The sequence below is a fragment of the Etheostoma cragini genome, chromosome 22, assembly GCF_013103735.1.
Source record: "Etheostoma cragini isolate CJK2018 chromosome 22, CSU_Ecrag_1.0, whole genome shotgun sequence".
NCBI classification, from domain to species: Eukaryota; Metazoa; Chordata; class Actinopteri; order Perciformes; family Percidae; genus Etheostoma; species Etheostoma cragini.
Genome location: NC_048428.1, coordinates 17,204,161 through 17,222,676, shown reverse-complemented (window position 1 = coordinate 17,222,676; position 18,516 = coordinate 17,204,161). Strand labels below are relative to the sequence as shown.

The following is an 18,516-nucleotide window of genomic DNA, read 5'->3' as shown; positions in this document are numbered from 1 at the left end:
GAAAATGTTGCTGAAATGAGGAAATGTATAAACAACTTTATGAAATGTTCTTTAAATCTAGTCTCAGTGAGGAATTCCTGTTTCTCTAGACTTTGCCCATCTACACACCTGCTCTGAATCAGCCTCGTTAGTATTTCACTGCTCCCAGAGTTCCCCCCCCCCCAGCCAATCAGCTCGCTGCCTGTTTCCCTGCAATCACCTCAACTAAGCCCATCTCTCCACCTGCACTCCGTCCCCTAGTTTGTATTTAAGTCTGCTACGTTAACATGTGGCAGGCTAGTTTCATAAACTGCAGTTTGTTTGTTTTTTAAGATTACTTTTTTTTTTCTCACTTTGTTATGGTGACAATGGATAGACATGAAAGGGGGAGAGAGATGGGGGATGACATGCAGCAAAGCGAGCCAATCAGAATCCCAAAAATAGCCAAATGAAAATGTATACATGGGTTGTACTTTTGGCGCAGGTGGAAGTTCTGGCGCAAACTTGTGACATTGGCTGTCCAAACCTCCGTTTTTCACAGTTTACATGCAAACGTGCAAACAAAGTTTTCCTAAATCTAACTCTGGCCGGAGTTTTTAGAAAGACTTGTTTTCAGAGGCGAATTTGCTTCGTTTGCGTTTTGTTCTTGTATGATCAGTTTTTGCTTTGACTGGATTTTATATAAAAGGTTATTAGCACACAAAAAACATATTAGTTCTTTACAAATAGCAGTTTTCTTTGTCAGTTTCGCAGGTATTTGGTCAAAATCTAAAGCTATTTGAGCTGATGATGGAGCTAGATGGAAGTCGGGAAAACAGCAAAGGTGTTCGGCATCATCCTCTGTGCGACATAAATACCTGTACCATATTACATGGCAAACCATCTAACAGTTACCCACATATTTCCACCAAATAATAACAAAAGTCAACCGCATGGTGAAAATATGATCCCCTCTGGGGACCACAAGTCGAGATGTTTTAGTGTGGACCAAAGCGGTGGACCAACATACAGACAGACCATCCAAAACTTTCATGTGTTTGAAAAACAATGAAACATACTATGAAATCATTAGATTAGATTTTTTTCAAGTATAGAGATGTATGCTGCACAGTCTATTTTAAGCATGAACGATTAGAGAATGATTGTATTACACGGAAAAAAACGCCTCAGAATGATCTGAAAACCCCTTCTCTGTAATAATAGGATCTGTCTGTTAAACCGGGCTTCAATCTGTGGTTTGGCCACATTTACAGAGTCAGCACATTGTGACTTAATACCTCATTCAAGTATAATTCCTCTGAAAGAGTCAACTTTAAATGGAAAAATAGACTTTTGCACACTCATCCTTCTCATGCGGAATTCTAAACCCATTTGTCATTACAACAGAGCTGAGGCCAAATCTCAGAGCAAGAGGGATTTTTGAGGGTTGGTTTGTATCACAAGAGACCGATATGTCACTAGATGGAGGACAGTTTGGTTGTGTGGTAAAAAGATTTTTTTTACTCATTAAGTATTAGAGCAACTGGCTTCAGGTTTAAAATAATAATTTGAGGGCTAGGTGTGAGTTAAGGATTGTAATGTAGAGTGTACTGTTACTTACAGTTAGTTAACATCCCAGACCTTGCAACATTTAAGACTTCAAGGAAAGGCTTTACATTTCAGAAAATATGCACGTTTGCTTTCTTGTCGAGAGTTTGACAAAAGATTGAGACCACACTGACATCTGTCCATTAAATATGAACCTGGAGCCAAGACAAAGTTAGCTTAGCATACAGGCTGAAAAATGGGGAAAACAGCTAGCCAGGCTTGATGCAAAGGTAAATCAAATAAAAACACCAAAAGAATGAGCAATTTATGAATGCGTTTATTTATTTCTAAACAAAGTTAATGAGAAAAAACATTGAAGACAAAGCTATTTTTTTAAGATTCTTTTTTTGGCATTTGTGGCCTTTATTTTTGAAAGCACAGCTAAAGACATGAAAGGGGAGATAGGGGAGGGAATGAGATGCAGCAAAGGGCCGCAAACCTCTACATATGGGAGCCCGCTTAACCAACTGAGCTATCTGGGCTCCCAAAGTTATTTTTTCAAGTATGACAATCTGTTTCGGAACGTAAAACCCTGCTGTAGCACATGTACTGCGAGGTCTATGGTGCAGCTTATGGTGGATGTTTACCTTATAACCCTACTGTAGGTGGTGAACCCACAACATAGTTAAAGGCAGAGATTTGGGGTCTTAATTATCACCATTTTTGCAGTAGGTGAGAGAAATGGGGGGCTTCTTCAGCTCCTATTTATCAATTTGACAGTCCTTCAATTCCAAACTCCCCACTGCAACACCCTAGAACTGCAAAGCTGGTGTAACACAGATGTCTCCAATCAAGCTCCAACTGATGGTCCGGTCTGGCCTGCACCAAAATAAAAGAACTTCTGTAGATTTCCACATTAAAATCACCTGTGATGACAAGAGAGAACTGATCGCCAGTTTCAAAGTCCCTCTGCTCCAGCTGCCAATGTAAACCTGTTTCCTCATCCCTTCCCTTGAAGTAAACATAAAGTCCAACTTCTGGCGAGGCCATATGCTTTGGTCGTGCTATCAAACCTGCTTCTTTGCCCTTGTAAATCCTATGCCAGGCCCTGTTCTTTCAGAAAACCAAACATCAGAGGCTCACAAAGAAAACCTGTCAGAAAGAAAGACAAACACAAAGATGGACGCATCTGCCAGGGAACAAAGAACATCTGCGTTGATGGAAACAGGCATTCCCTTTTCATTGAGAAGCATTGTGTGGAAAAGCTTTATTTGGAGGAAGTCATCTTGAGCCATAACTCTGCCCTCGTCCACACAGCAGACAAAACCCAATGAAGAGTGCAGGAGCTGGGGTGAAAGTGGCTTAGCGAACTGCTGGAGTGTTTTAACAGGCTCTATAATGGACTGGTTGTCTTTGCTGAGCATCTGTTGGACCTAATGTTTTATGGCCTCATTCTTATTGTGTCTCCAGTGAAGCTGAGCAGAGGCCCAAAGAGTCAAGGCAGAACCAACGTCTGCTTGCTTTATTTCCTCTCGTATGGAGATCCAAGTTCCAGCTACAAAAGTCATAAATCTGATCAGTGGGGCTGTGTGTGTGTGTGTGTGTGTGTGTGTGCTAGATGATGCTGCTTATTGTAAATTAACTGCACCATTACATCATATGATTATATTCTAGATGTCTTTCCTTAAACCTCAGCCTGACATGCAATTTAAAATAAAATTGTGGGTGTTCAAACACTTGACCACACAAAAGGAGTTTGTAAAGAAGGATCCACCACTGGACCCACTATAGTCAGGATGATTGAGCATGTATTGATTATTTGATGGATTTTTGAACATGCATTCTGGATTCTGTAACGTAATACGTTTTGAAAGTATCCTTCCCAACACTGATTGTGGGATGCTTATGCTAGCGTAGTGTCCCGTGTTTTGGACACCGTAATATTTCATTGGAAATCGTATGCAGTTCACTTACACAATTTTGTACGTACTAAAAAATCTCACATACTGTCTCACTGGTCAATAAATAGCATGTTAGTATAGAATTTCGGACGCCAGTCCAGGCTGTTTCTCAATGTGATCATGCTAAGCTAAGCTAAGTGTCTCCTGGCTTCAGCTTTATACTGAAGGGACAGACGTGAGAGTGTTATCAATCTTTTCACGTAACTTTTAGGCAAAAAAATGTGAATAAGCAAATTTCCCAAAATGTTGACCTATTCTTTTAAGATTTATGACTACTTTAAACTGTTCAAAGTAAACTTTTGTCTTCTAAGTTAATACAGTAAAACATAAAGCAAGAAGCATATGTCCAACCTAACACTTGCTCCATCTTTACAAACTGGTCACGCAACATTGTGAATCATGAACTGTATGGGACATAGACTTCAGCAGCACACATTAACCACGTACTGTATAGGTCCATGATTTAGGGCACATTGGGACAGAGGTCTCAAGAAATGGAATATCTAATGTCTCCATGACTGATGCTTTAATCTGTGGCGAGGCCTCCAGGTTGCAACTTCACCATATAAATCTGAGATACACTGTAGGCCTGCAGCCCAGAATGTGAGTTACAGCCTTTTGACCCTCTGTGTTTTTATTAATATCAGCAAATGAAGTGTCTTATTAGAGTTTTTAATAACTGCTTAATGATCGCTAACACGTCAACAATTTTAGTCTAGCCAACTGTACACCAAGTCAGATGTCATTAAAACAAATAATGATAAAGATAACACCTACAGGACTGTCATCTGCCAGAAGCACTTTTCCCATCTGCCAGCATGTCAACATTTATGCTGTTATATCTACATGCCTCCATTAATTTCACACGGCTGTGAATAGGCAGCCACAGGTGCCTCACAATAACACAATTTATAGCTTCATATAAAACTGTCAAGTGTGGATTATACCCATTCCTTTGATGCTCGTGCTACCTTGAATGTCCCGAATGTCACTGAGATGTGTTGGAAGGAACTGCTCAGCTCTAAAAAAAAAATTGCAACTTTTTGCATTGCAGCACAATGTCTTGGATCTGTCTGATTATGTTTTAAAATTGTAAATGAAGCCACGCACTAAGTCAGATGTGGCATCTGGTATGTTTACCCTGTATACTTAACAAACACATTTTGTGGTTACCCTTCTGAGAAAGATTAGCATATCTGATAACGGACTTTGCATGTTTACGTTTTAGCAGTTCTGATGAGTATTGTAAAGCCGAGACTGCAATCCCGCTTATATGCCAGAAATGTAACTGGCATATCTCACTATGAGTGCAGTGCAAATTTAAACTTGTCTTGATGTTACAAACAACAAAATGCGTCATTAGTATCATTAATCTTGTCAGGCTTGTTTTTGCAGGGTGAAACATTGAATTTAATCTTTAAAATATGACATTTCAGAATACTATTTGTCTCCAGCGCAACAAAATCCTTAAATGAACAGCATCAGGTTTACAATACTTACTAAATGTATACTATAGATATAGGTCAGAATTCTGTGTTCCAGCCAAGTATGAGCTGCTCTACAAGTAAAAGTTTAGAAGGTGTTTTTTTTTTATTCAAGACAATGCTGCTTTATGATAAATAAAAGATAAATGGCATGCAATATTGCAATATCAACAAATTAAAATACTTTTTTGATGACTTGATCAGACAAGTAAGTAACTGCACCTGCTAAAAGTGTAGATGAGGTCATATCTCACAAAGGAAATAGGCTATGAAATGAATAGACTATACAGAGCTTAGGGGAAAATATGTATGCTGCAATATATATTCCTTAAACCTCAAGCAAGAAAGTACACTTGCATTCTGTATAACAGAATTAAAACAGCTGCTCTCTCATGTGCTTTTACACATGATTTTAACTGCACCAACAAATTCAGTGGAAACTGCTATATATGCAAAACAAAATGATCTTGAGGTGTATCATCTCTTTAAAATAGTTTCTTCGGCAGAAGATATTTTTCCAAATGAGCTGCTAAAATGCTGAGAGACAAAATTAAAATCAAGCACTCAAAAACATTTTGGTTGAGCATACCAATGGGGCCCGGGGAGGAGCACAACCCCCTCATGCACCCCCTGGTTCACGGGGGGGGGGGCCCTCAAAACCACATGATCCACTAACTGACTTCCAGGGCCATCCTGTGGTACAAGCAAACTAAGCTACCTCCCAGCGCCTGCCCTTTGCTGTTTCTCTCTCTTTTCTTGTAGCCTATTTGGCTGTCTTTCAAATGCTGCATCCAAGGCTCCCTGGTGCGCTGTTCAGTGTTTAGGACTGTACAGCATTGCATTCCTTGAAGAGACCCTCTGTGGAAACTCAACTGAGATCTAGGCTGTGTGTGGGCTACTTAATAATTGTAGTGTTCTACATCTATCCATAAAATAGATAAATGAATAATTTGTGTCACTCTGCATTTTTTTTCCAGTGGATTATTTTGAGAAGTTTAGAAACCCCCAAACTTGCAAGAGGCCATTAAGATATTGAAGTTAACAATTTGGAATGCTGTTTGGACTAGCAAAACCCTCCTCCACAGCACTGTAAAGGAAGGCCCGGCAAAGCGGACATATAGGCTAAATATATTAATAACAACAATTTTGGATGGCGCTTGCCAAAGAAGCCCCTGTCAAGTCATGGCAGTTTTTTTATTAAAACCTCCTATTGTAATAACCCGTCTGCTGCACGAATGAATTATACTGACTGTCTGCTGGCCTGAAAACTGAAGGTTACACAAGCGCACACCCTGGTGGACAACAGATACATGTACGTGCACAAATCTGAATTGCAGTTCACCGCCAGCACAACAGAGGGCCCATCAGTGTTTTGATTTCATTGAACTTTGGTGGTCAAAATAATCGAAGAAGAAAAGGTTCCTCAGATAAGGAAAATGGCCGACGTTGAGATGGACGTCGCGTCCAGTAGAATGAATAATGGCAACGAACACGTGTAAGTCATTTAATTTAATATAAGTCGTTCATGATAATAACGTGCAAGCGCCTTACCCACCCGTAATCCAAAGGGAACTGTTGAGTAAGTAATAGATGCGGAGGCTAACCGTAGCAGCTTCACGTTGTTGCCGGGGCTAACGTTCTTAGCCAACTAGCTAATATTCGTTAGCTCAGCTAGCTAGCATTAAGTTTCGCTAAACGCGTAGTAAATAGAAGTGCACATCAACAGTAATGTTGTGTATTTACTTCAATGATATGTACCAGTCACACCACACACAGTCAAACACATGCATTTGGTCGCATGGAACAATCCTGTAACGAATGTTAGCATAGCTAGAAGCTACCCGATGCCCGTTTCTTTCCTAGGATTGCAAAGGTACTCTCCCTCTGATTGGCTAGTACTTGTTCCCTGCTTTGGTTGGGTTGGTTAGGTTTAGGTAAGATAAGTCGGATTGGTCAGGATAAGCTAATCAGAGGCAGCGTAGGGCGGGACATGCCTTTGCCGTCAGTTGAAGAAGAAAAAAAAAGTTAACCGATGATGCTGATTTTGCTAGCTTTAAGGGTAGACACTGCAGGTGAATATGGGAAATTTGATCTATAGATATCACAATTAAACTACCCCAGTATATTACTTGCATGAAGGAAATAGTTTTGTTATTACACATTTTATATGTTCAAATACGCAAAGAAGGCACTGTCTAACGAGAAAATGTAGTAAAAATAAACACCTAGCTAGCTAACGTTAAATATGCTTATATTTTTTATGCCCCCCCCCCCCCCCGTTACCTTGAAATAACACGTTATGTGAGCTAAAAAATGTGTGCATGTGACCGCAAGATAGTGGCTCCCCTTTAGTTCGCTAAGAACGGTTAGCGTATCCGAGCTAATGAAAGGAAATCGTCTTGGCGGTCGTGCTCAGAGGAAGAGCTGAAAAGTTAAGTGTATGGTGACAAATGACCATTGTTGCCACACTGATCAACATATTTTTTTCTCACTAAAAGTTGCTGCAATTATTTTGTTATTGCTCACCGTTTCCGCAGTTTATAGTTCAGCACATAGCACGTAACCATGGTTCACGCTACCTAAACCACTCGGCTAACTTGTGCTTTATAGCTTTATCTTTATTTTAGAAGTGTTAAAATGACTATAATGCAAGCAATATATTATTTCACAACATATTCGTACAATGTCTGCCAATCAATGTTGTTCTCATTTAGAAAAACAATGTACATAAAACCACTTATAATGTATTTTTATTTTAAGTAGCCTTTCCGCTGAGCACTGTAGGGAACAAAGTCGATTCCACCACAGTAAAATAAATTGGGATTTTTGATTATAATACCAAAATTCACCAGTTGAAGGAGATGTACAAGATGTATCTCCTCAATGGTTATTACAGCTACAATTATTGACATTATCAGTTAATGAATTTATTTGTTTCAATTTAATTTTTTATAATTGTTTTTGTAGAAAGAAATTGTATTTATTGTGGATCTGTTATTATAGCTAATACCTGTTCCGCTTAATAAGATGTGAAATCTCATTTGACCAGTATTTCTTCAAAACTACAAAGTTTTTGATAATTAATCCTATTAATCACCATATTCCGATTATTTGACTGGTTGTTTAGCACTACTGTTTAATGTTGTGTGCTTAATGTTCAAGACTGTCCTTCCTCTGTTAAACAGGAAGCAGGATTTGGAGAGCCACGAAAAAAGTGGAAATGAGGACAGCGGAGACATGTCTGAGGAGGAAGAAGAGGAGGAAGAGGTAGGGGTGGACAACAGCAAGACCTAAATATCTTCAGTGGTATGATGCCATGATTCTGATATAAACATTCTACCTTAAATTAAGTTAAACCTAAGTTGTTTAAATTAGGTTTGTCTCAAACTCTGGTGGCAGTGGTGTTTGTCTGCACTTCAATAATATCCTGCCCATAAACAACAAATATTGTCAGTCTTATAATAATCTCGCTGTTTGTCACGTAGCAAGTAATTCAGCAGCAGCAAAACAACTCGCATCCAATTTATTTGGAGGTTAATTTCTACGCCTTCATCATATTTAGCTTTTCCCTGAAATAACTTCAATTTCTATGGGAGTGAAGATAGATTTTCAGTTTAACTGTTTTATTTTTAAACTACCATAACAACAACACAAATGCGCAAGGGCAGATCTTGTCCATGACTTGTCATAAAATATACTAGGGCTGCACAATTAATCAAATTTTAATCACGATCACAATTTTGACTTCCCACGATCAAATTTGCGTGATCAAGTGTTTATTTTTTTAAAGCGTCATTTCCTAGAACGCTCCGTTTTTTTTGCAAAGCCAATCTACCGCTCCGTAACCCCTGTCAGATCATGTGCCAGTCAGAGTTGTTCACTGCGGTTACTCTCCGCGCAGCCCCGCCACACAGCACCGGTCCACACTGCTGACGTTTGTCCACAGTTTAATTGTTATCAACACAGCTGTATATCGTTACGTATGAGGAGCAAACCTGTATTTGTACCAGTGTTTTCGCGGGTAACTGCTATCACGGCCGCCACGGCAAAGAACACAGAAGAAGTTATTGAATGCAACTACCTTCAGTTGGTAGAGTAACAGCGTGTGAGACGTTGCTGCTGGACCTGGACCAGAGATGTGACCCATGGCCAGAATATCGTAGTTCATAAAAATGCAGCGCAGTGACGATAGAGACATTTCAAACACACAAAGTGTGTATCCGCAAGTCCACCCGTGCTGGACCCGTTCATGATGAGTCATCCGTCTCTCTGTGAGTAGCGTCCATCACACTCCCTCTCGCAGTTATATATGGCCTATGTGACGAAAAAAATTGTTTTGGTTAAATTCAACAAATAATCGTGATCAAAATTTTGTCCATAATCGTGCAGCCCTATAATATACCATAAAAAAACTGATGGCCGGGTTAGCTTAGTTGGTAGAGCAGGCGCCCATTAAGATGTTTACTTCTCGATGCAGCGGCCACAGGTTCAACTCTCACCTGCGGTCCTTTGCTGCATATCATTCCCCCCTCTCTCTCCCTTTTCATGTCTTCATCTGTCCTGTGGAAATAAAGGCCTAAAAATGCTCAAAAATAATCTTAAAAGGTTTATAGTTATGGTCACAACATGTCTATAAATAATAATATAAAAAAAGACATAATGTTGTACCTGAGTGAGTTGTCAAGCTGATATATTGTCTCGTCCTAGCAGGAGGCAGAGACTAATGGCGAAAAGACAGAAGAAGGGTCCAAACATCACAGTAGCAGTGGTAAACACAAGAGGAAAAAACACAAGCATCGTAGTAAGCACAAAAAACACAAGCATGCCTCTGACGAGGACAAGGACCGCAAGCGCAAGCATCGCCACAAACACAGGAAACACAAACGCAAAGAGGGCTCCTCTCCCTCTGCCGCTGCCCTCTTTGCCTCCTCTGGCCACAGAAAAATTGAATCCTCTCCCTCCTCTGGAAATCCAAGTCTGGACGACAGGGCCTTGCTGGAAGACTTGGAGAAACAGAGGGCCTTGATCAAAGCTGAGCTGGACAGCCAGTTGATGGAGGGCAAGGTCCAGTCAGGAATGGGCCTGATCCTTCAGGGTTATAACTCTGGATCCGAAGAGGATGGAGAAGCTAGGATCAGAAATGGAGAACAGCGTCCAAGGGGCAGCTCAGGTAAACCCACATCGCCCAGAGGGGGAAAAGGTGGGAAATCTAGACGGGACTCAACAGAGGGCAGTAAGTCCAGCTCCAAGCGTCGTAGTCGGAGTAAGTCTGCGGACAGGCTAGCACAGGCCAAGGAGTCCAAGCAGGACAAGGTGACCAAAACCACCAAGGACACAGCGACTAAAGACAGAGGGCGGGGCAGAAGCAAGTCGAAAGACCGAAAGCAATCAGACAGCACTGATAGGTCCAAGGAGAGAACCAGGAAGTCCAACTCCCCCACCACCTGGAAAGGAGAGCAGAAAGGCAGCCGCACTGATAGACGTTCCTCTACACAGCGGGATGACAGGCCAAACCAGGAGAGAGGGAGCCGACAGTCCAGATCACCTGGAAGAGAACGGCCAAGTCGCTCGGACACTGACCGGGACAAACGGCCAGCCAAGTCCCCATCAAAGGACGCTTCGTTGGGGAAAGAGAACCGCTCCCCTCCTAGACGAGGGCCTCACAGCCCCATGAGGAAACGCAGTGCTTCCCCTCGACACAGAGATGCCCACCACCCCCCGGCTAGTGCCTCAGACAGGACATCGAAACCGAGCAACTCTCCATCAAGAACAAGGTCTCCCCCCAGGAGAGCCCGCAGTCGCTCACCAGACGCCAGGAGGAGGGATGTTGACAGGCAGGACTCACCTCTGAGGTTGGTGAATAGAGCTGTTGTGACTTTTATAACTTCTCATAGTAACATAAGCTGACTGAGACAGATGAGTTGGAGTGAAATAGCACACAAATAATAACCTTACTAAAAGGTGTTCAGGGAACTAATATTTGAGTTTTTGTATGAAACATGGAACATATTGGCCCTGTGAAAAGGAATCAGAGTGTCATCAATTTTCAAGTTTTAATATAAAACTTTAAAAACAGAATTGTACGTGTTTGGTGCAACCTCTAGCTCACCCAGTAAGAGCATATGCCCCATGTAGGCAGAGTCCTTTCCTGCAGCCTGGGTTTGAGTCCGACCTGGAGCTCTTTGCTCTGTGCCATCCCCCATCTCTCTCCCACCTTTCCTGTCTAGCCACTGTCACTATCTCATACAGGCAAGTGCCCCCAAAAAATAATCTTTAAAAAAGAGAAGAAAATGAATACACATCTTTGATCAACCATCAGTAATGGTTCTTTGTCACAGTAACGTTTTTTTAGTTTAAATGACAAGAATGTCCGGTTCAGCTTGTCTGTCCACTCCCTTGATGTTTCTACAGGAAGCGCCCCCGGCCAGATGCAGGGCCAGGCAGAGACCGGTCACGAGAGAACAGTCCCCGGGCAGCCGCTCGCCGCCGGATGAGCCGCTCGCCTCTAAGAAGACGGTCCCTGTCACCCCGACGACGCTCCCGCTCTTCGCCCCACAGACGGAGCAGGTCTCCACTGGGACACAGGTGATGGCACTTTTTTTACTCAACTTCCATTCAGGTTTGGGCTTTTGTCTCGACTTAAATTCTATGTTGGCAACTTGCAGTAGTATTGTGGCAAGACCGTTTTTTAGGTTTCATGGTTTACAAGAGAAATAACTATCCCTCTTTGACATCTATGCCTTGCAGGTCCGGGGAGAGAGACAGGTATGGTAGGCTCCGACAGTACCGACGCTCAATGTCCCGCGATCGGGACAGGAGAAGACGGCGCAGCAGAGATGAGGACAAGTTTAAGGGCAGCCTATCAGAGGGCATGAAAGTTGACAAGGAATCCTCAGAGGAAGAAGTGTGAGTAGAGGAACATATCGGCCCCTCTGTTTTCCTGCAGATCTTACATTAGAGGCAAATCATAAGCACCAACGATACATAGAGTAGCTGTTTTAATATTGCTTTACAAATGATATCAAGGCAACATGCACTTCTGTATTTCAAATACCCGGCAACATTTAAGAATAGGAAACAGCATTTTGTGAAGTTTCCACTCTGATTAAGCATTATTAAAGTCAGTATATGTCATGCAGAGAGCTGAGCTAATCATTTCAATCAACTAAAAAGACCTTTCAGAAACCGCAAACCCTGACAACTACCAGCTGACTAATATTGGTTTAAGCTTGTTCAAGGCAACTGCATATGTATATAATATACATATATCATTGTATTAATATCAATAACAATAATAATGTATCCTTTATTAGTCCTACAAGGACAAAAATTACAGAAATTACAATTATTAATATTTATTAATGGCCCAAAGAAAAGATCTGTAAAAAGTTTTAAAATTTGGAATGCGATTGGCAATGAGTCAGCCAGTCTGTTGTTGATATCTCACTTCAGAATTCACACATATTGGCAATAATAATAATAAGGAAATTGTGCATATCCATACTTTTTAATACCTTGTATGTGTTTGCAGTTTAGAGGACTTTGATGGAGAGGAGGTAGATGAAGAGGCTCTCATTGAACAGCGCCGCCAGCAGCGCTTGGCCATTGTCCAGGTCTGTTGACATTTCTGCCTATCCAAACCTGCTTTTTCATTCATTTCCATATTGGTCTAATGTTGGTAATCTATAAGTTATCTCATTAGTGGTCTGTGTACCTGGAAACACGTAAAATAACTAATGTACATGTCTTACTATGTTTGAAATGTATTCTTATGGTCACTCTGTTCCTGCCATTGTACAGAAATATAAGGTTGTGAGTGAAGACACCAACATGGTGTCAGAGCCTAGCAGCCCTCAGAGCAGCACACGCAGCCGCTCACCCTCACCTGATGACATCTTGGAGCGAGTAGCAGCGGATGTCAAGGAATATGAACGCGAGAACCTCAACACCTTTGAGGCCAGCATCAAAGCCAAGCACAACCTCATCTCCCAGGAGAAAGACGGTAATGTCTTGTTCAAAATGCTCATGTCTGTTGGCATACAAGGCCAACTGAATGAACAACACGGTCAGGTGTGTGCGCTCTGTAGCCAACTGCCATAGCTAGTGCATAATTGCAAGTGTCAATATGCAATTAATTTCTCAAAAAAATATATTTGTGGAATATTGTGGCAATAATATCTCCAATATGCACAGGAATTGTACTGATTTCTGTGTAAGTTGGCACGCACATCATTTATTGCCCCTTTTTCAGTCCTCATGCGGTGAATGTTGTTTCTCTCACCATTACCCATCAGTGCTTTTTCCTCCACATCTGCTGGCCAGAAGTACGATCACACTAGTTGCCAAGAGAACACCACTCACGTTAGGCTTGACATCTTCATCAAAGTGGGACGAGGAATAGGTGAAGCACAGACTTAGCTCCATACATGCTATCTGTGGCAGAATGTGGTTAGCGTGACCCAGATAACAACAGAATATTGCGCTCTATCCTCTCTTTCAGGCTCACCCATCACTTAAACCTTTGAAATGTAGTTGTGGAAAAGAGACGTGGGTCACTGCATGTGCTTCTATTCATTACTGAAGAGCACAATCTTCTGTGAACATGTAGGAGATCTGAACCTGAACAGCTAAAAGCTCCATCAGGGATAGCAATCACTTTAGTTTTTTCTCTTCTCAGTTTTTTTTTTTCTTTGGATTTTTTTTTTTTTATAGGAAACGAAATGCAATTTCTTTGGTGTTCTGACAAAGCAGTTAACCCCAGTTCAATCATGGCCAGTTTATTTCAGATATGGAGGAAGTTCAAAATACCAAGGTGAAAGCTAATTGATGGCATTTTTGCACTGCCTTTTAAAATAATTAAAAGTGCATTAATATTTCCACTTCCCTGCATTTTTTGTGGCCACACTGTGATGACAGATTGCCAGTCTATACAAATCTAAAATGGCATTTGGTTGCTGTGGGCAATGCAGAGTTGTGTGATGCAGGGATTTTAATTTTGCTTCTTTCTGTCATGTGTTCATTCAGTTGCTGGCTTGTAATCCAATACCTGGGTGTCTCTGCCACCTGCAGCATGTTTTGATCTCTGCAGAGTATGTGAATCAAACACGTTCCAGATATTCTGTTTTACAACGTGGTGTATGACTAAAAACTCATGCTGTGCTGTTTTCGTTGTTTTTGTTCATTTCAGGAGCAAACCCAAAGAAGCCTTCAGCCCCCGACATGTTTACAGAGTCAGATGACATGTTTGCTGCCGACTTCGATGTGAGTATTGGCTGTTGGGATTTAGGAAGAACAAATGTCAAATTTTGCAGCATACCTGAGCATCCTCTGCATTTTAGTATGTTATTTTTACCGGCTTTTTCTGAAGTTTCAGCAGGGAATAAGATAACAATAGGAAACGCTTTAAGACTCCTAACAACCTGGCCTGATTTTTGTGTCGTTTGGACAGAGTGCCAGGATGAGAGCAGCAGGAGTAGGGAAGGACTTCAAGGAGAACCCCAACCTCAGGGACAACTGGACTGATGCTGAGGGTTACTACCGTAAGTGCTGCCTTCCTAATCCTTTATATTCTCAGATGTTTTTTAGTGGCAAGCATGTGACATGGACTGTCTCAGTGGAAGTGCTCATCATTGCTTGGTTTATGGACTGGAAATGGCCAACATCTTCTATCCTGATAAAGGGTATTTCATATCTCGATAACAATATAACCACGATAGAGCATGTTTTCTGGTAATTTCAAATACAAATAGTCTATATGGAATAACCACACCAAGCCTATGTCGGATACTCCTGTGTGAATTTAAGATGACAAATAAAAAGTACAGATATTTTTTAATTTAGTTAAAACTTGAGTGCAAAATGAGCATTGGAAGGATCAGAACGTAAATCCAAGTGATGTTAATATAGCTGTAACAACAGTGTGTTAGACAACACTGTGCTAGAAACAATATAGGAACACACACATATACGATAGACATTTTAATATCGTTTTGACGATGTATATCAGTATATACCAACCAGCCTTAATGGAAATATAACATTACAACTTAATATAAGTAGTGTCTCTTGTCCAGGCATGTCCTGTTCAATTGGTTGGTTACTGTGCCTTATCACAAAAAGCTACGTGTGCCTTTGGAGTAACAGCCTTTCTGCTGTTAACACCTTTGTGGATTGTGTAAAAATTTAGGGGTGAACATTGGGGAGACACTAGACAAGCGCTATGATGTTTATGGCTACACTGGCCAGGGTGTGTTCAGCAACGTGATCAGAGCCAGGGACACTGCCAGGGCCGGCCAGGAGGTGGCTGTCAAGATCATCCGAAACAATGAGCTCATGTGAGTCCTGCCTTCTTCTTTATCGTGTGTGTGTGTGTGTGTGTGTGTGTGTGGGTGTGTGGGGGTGTGGGTGGGGGTGGGTGTGACCACAATTCTATGGCTGTTGGATAGAATTTGCGTTTATGAACAACATGTATGATTCTTTTGGTCAACAGGCAGAAGACTGGGTTGAAAGAGTTAGAATTTCTCAAGAAGCTGAATGATGCTGATCCTGATGATAAATTCCACTGCCTTCGCCTCTTCAGGCACTTCTATCACAAGCAGCATCTTTGTCTGGTCTTTGAGCCTCTAAGGTACCGAAATAAATAAAACACTACTCATTTTTTTGCATGGTTTGAGATCCACTGCTGTTTGTAACATTATTTTATGGCAATGCTTCCTAATTATCGCTGTATTCTCAACTATAGTATGAATTTGCGAGAGGTGTTGAAAAAATACGGTAAAGACGTTGGGCTCCACATCAAGGCTGTGCGTTCCTACAGTCAGCAGCTCTTCTTGGCCCTCAAGCTGCTCAAACGATGCAACATACTCCACGCTGACATCAAGCCAGACAATATCCTGGTATGCACCCGATCTTAAAATCAAGTTAATTCAGGTAAAGGAATGATGGTGGCTTAATACTGTGTGTACTATCTGTTTTGTCCTTAAAAAGGTGAATGAGTCAAAGACCATTTTGAAGCTGTGTGACTTTGGCTCTGCATCCCATGTTGCTGACAACGACATAACACCATACCTAGTCAGCAGATTCTACAGAGCTCCAGAAATCAGTGAGTTGCATTGTTTGTGTAAATCTTTAATCTAACTAGGGTGGGGTACCTTTCGCATTTGAACCAATACTAGTCCCGATATCGGCACCTGAAATTTGGTGACCGGTACCCAATGATACTTTCTTTCTGTAATTACAAAAAATAATAATTCCTAACCTATTTACTTAGAACTTAAACAAAACTGCAGAGCCGACTGAGATTGTTCTGTCCGCACCTCTGCGCGCGCATGTGTGTCGGACCTCCGCTCTCTGTCAATATGCACAGAGGACAAATGGGCTTGCGCTTACTCTCAGGTACTGAAATTTGGCACGGTTTGTTTTTACTTGAACCAATACTCAACGTGATTTGGTCCGTACCGGTTTCGTACCAAACCCTAAATCTAACCTTTAGTTGCATTCAAACAGGACCTTGCTCACAATTTCTTTCTTTCTCAGTCATAGGAAAGCCATACGACTATGGGATTGACATGTGGTCTGTTGGCTGCACTTTATATGAGCTTTACACTGGCAAAATCCTGTTTCCTGGATCTTCCAACAATCATATGATAAAACTAGCTATGGACCTCAAGGGCAAGATGCCCAACAAGGTAAAATTGCATCATAAAATTTCAGTTTTTGTTTCTTTTTCCGAGGGAAAAGAAAAGTCATGTTGATGTTGTATGCAGTGTTCAAGAAGTTATGGCTGATGCAATATCATGATTTTCTTTCCTCAGATGATCCGTAAAGGCTCGTTCAAAGACCAGCACTTCGATCAGAATTTAAACTTCCTGTACATTGAAGTAGACAAAGTGACAGAAAGGGTAAAGTGCTCCATATTTCTTCCACAGCACATTTTCACATAATGAAAGGGATTTTTTAATAACAAACAGGGAATGTTATTTCATTGGCTGTTCTGATCTTGCCAGCTGTATTTGCTACATACTGAAAAGCAGTTTCAATGACTATTGTAAACAAATCCTGTCATTTCTGCACCATCAGGAAAAGGTGACGGTGATGAGCACCATCAACTCCACCAAAGACCTGCTGACTGACATGATAGGAGGCCAGCGACTGCCTGAGGACCAGAGGAAGAAAGTGATGCAGCTGAAGGACCTGCTGGATGGCACGCTGATGCTGGACCCAGCCAAACGCATCAGCATCAACCAGGCCCTGCAGCACCCCTTTATCCAGGAGAAGATCTGACACCCTAAACGTCACACACTCCCAGAGCTGACAAAGAACCAACCACTAAACCAGCTCTGTAAGGAACTTTGCAGTGAGGCAGCCAACCCACAGACAGGCTTTTTAGTTCTTCCTCAATTTATTCTTTTTGTTTATGGATACATAATTGTGTTTTATTGTAAATAGATCATTGAAATGGTAGCCATTCTTGAAGACTTTGATTTTGCGATTCATCATTGTAAACTTTCCCTCATACCTGGCAATGCAGTTATGGACTATATATTTTTTTTTTTATTGAACTGGCATTGGAGTGACAGATGTTTAAGAGAAAGATATAATTCCTGTAAATACTGTATGTCGATTGCATTAACAATCTCAAGCATCGGAAGGTTGAGTTTTGTTGTAGTTGCAGATGACTAAATACATCAGTTGTTTTTAACCACCAATGTCATTGTGGGGCAATGCATGCTTTTGAATGTGCACCCTTTGTGCTCTGGATTTCTGTGGTGCAGGCCTGTGTAAATGCTCTGTATGTACATCAGTGTCCCACATGTGACGGCAACCCCCCCAACCCCTAACCAAGGCTTCAGGCCACAGACGCTTGAGCAGAAGGAATAGATGCATATTATGTACTCCTTGAACAGGATTTGTTTCTTTCAAAGCAGGTAGTCATTGTTTTCTGTTGCTGGACATTTCCATGTTTTTTTACCTTCCTCCCCCTCCAGCACTCTGGCTAGGTCCTGGCTCTTAAGGCTCTCACACTCAAGTGCCTCCTGTATGAGCCTAGTGTGTTAAAACACCCAACAATGCAGGTCTATTGAAACCACACCTGTGACCCGCCTCTCCCATTGTTGTGTATATAGTCCATAGTTACTGTCATTTCATGTGTGATTAATTTGTCTGTTTTTTTCCATCAAGTGGTAAAAACAATTTGTGATTTCAATAAAGAATAGTTGTGGAAACGCTGATGAAAGAGCACCTTCAGTATAAGACAACTTTTAGTAATAAAATGTTTCCTATTGTATACAAACCCCCTTTCTTCATTTAATCTCTAACATGTTGGCATGATGAATAGCCTGACGTGATGTACCTGTACATCCTGCTGTAAAACTGTTAAAAGTGTTTGTTTGCAAGTGAAAGTTATGGAAAGTGTACAGATTTCAAAACTGGCTGTCAAAAATTGACTTTTTTTATGTTCGTACCCCACTAAGTGCAGTCTAAAGAAGGCACAAAAGTAAAATTGCTGCAGCCTCAGAGCATCAAAGAAAAAACGGTCTATTTTTTAGTCCAGTTAGTACAATTTA

The 18,516-nt window shown here is 41.3% G+C and overlaps 1 protein-coding gene across 2 annotated transcripts; it reads left to right on the top strand.

Moving 5' to 3' along the window:
* The first annotated feature begins 6,271 nt into the window (after nucleotides 1–6,271).
* Nucleotides 6,272–18,242, top strand: prpf4bb (pre-mRNA processing factor 4Bb). Of its 2 annotated transcripts, XM_034862183.1 has the most exons (16): nucleotides 6,272–6,446; nucleotides 8,137–8,218; nucleotides 9,659–10,803; nucleotides 11,363–11,536; nucleotides 11,699–11,857; nucleotides 12,483–12,564; nucleotides 12,752–12,953; nucleotides 14,139–14,212; nucleotides 14,400–14,490; nucleotides 15,138–15,285; nucleotides 15,441–15,578; nucleotides 15,693–15,846; nucleotides 15,938–16,052; nucleotides 16,487–16,638; nucleotides 16,765–16,851; nucleotides 17,030–18,242. In XM_034862183.1, exons 1-16 carry the CDS (start codon nucleotides 6,388–6,390, stop codon nucleotides 17,231–17,233), a joined length of 3,066 nt encoding a protein of 1,021 aa, XP_034718074.1. In that variant the 5' UTR covers nucleotides 6,272–6,387; the 3' UTR covers nucleotides 17,234–18,242. The 2 variants fall into 2 exon arrangements, with proteins under 2 accessions (XP_034718074.1, XP_034718075.1); XM_034862184.1 differs by lacking the exon at nucleotides 6,272–6,446 and having other exon boundaries at nucleotides 8,137–8,257.
* Nucleotides 18,243–18,516: the final 274 nt, after the last annotated feature.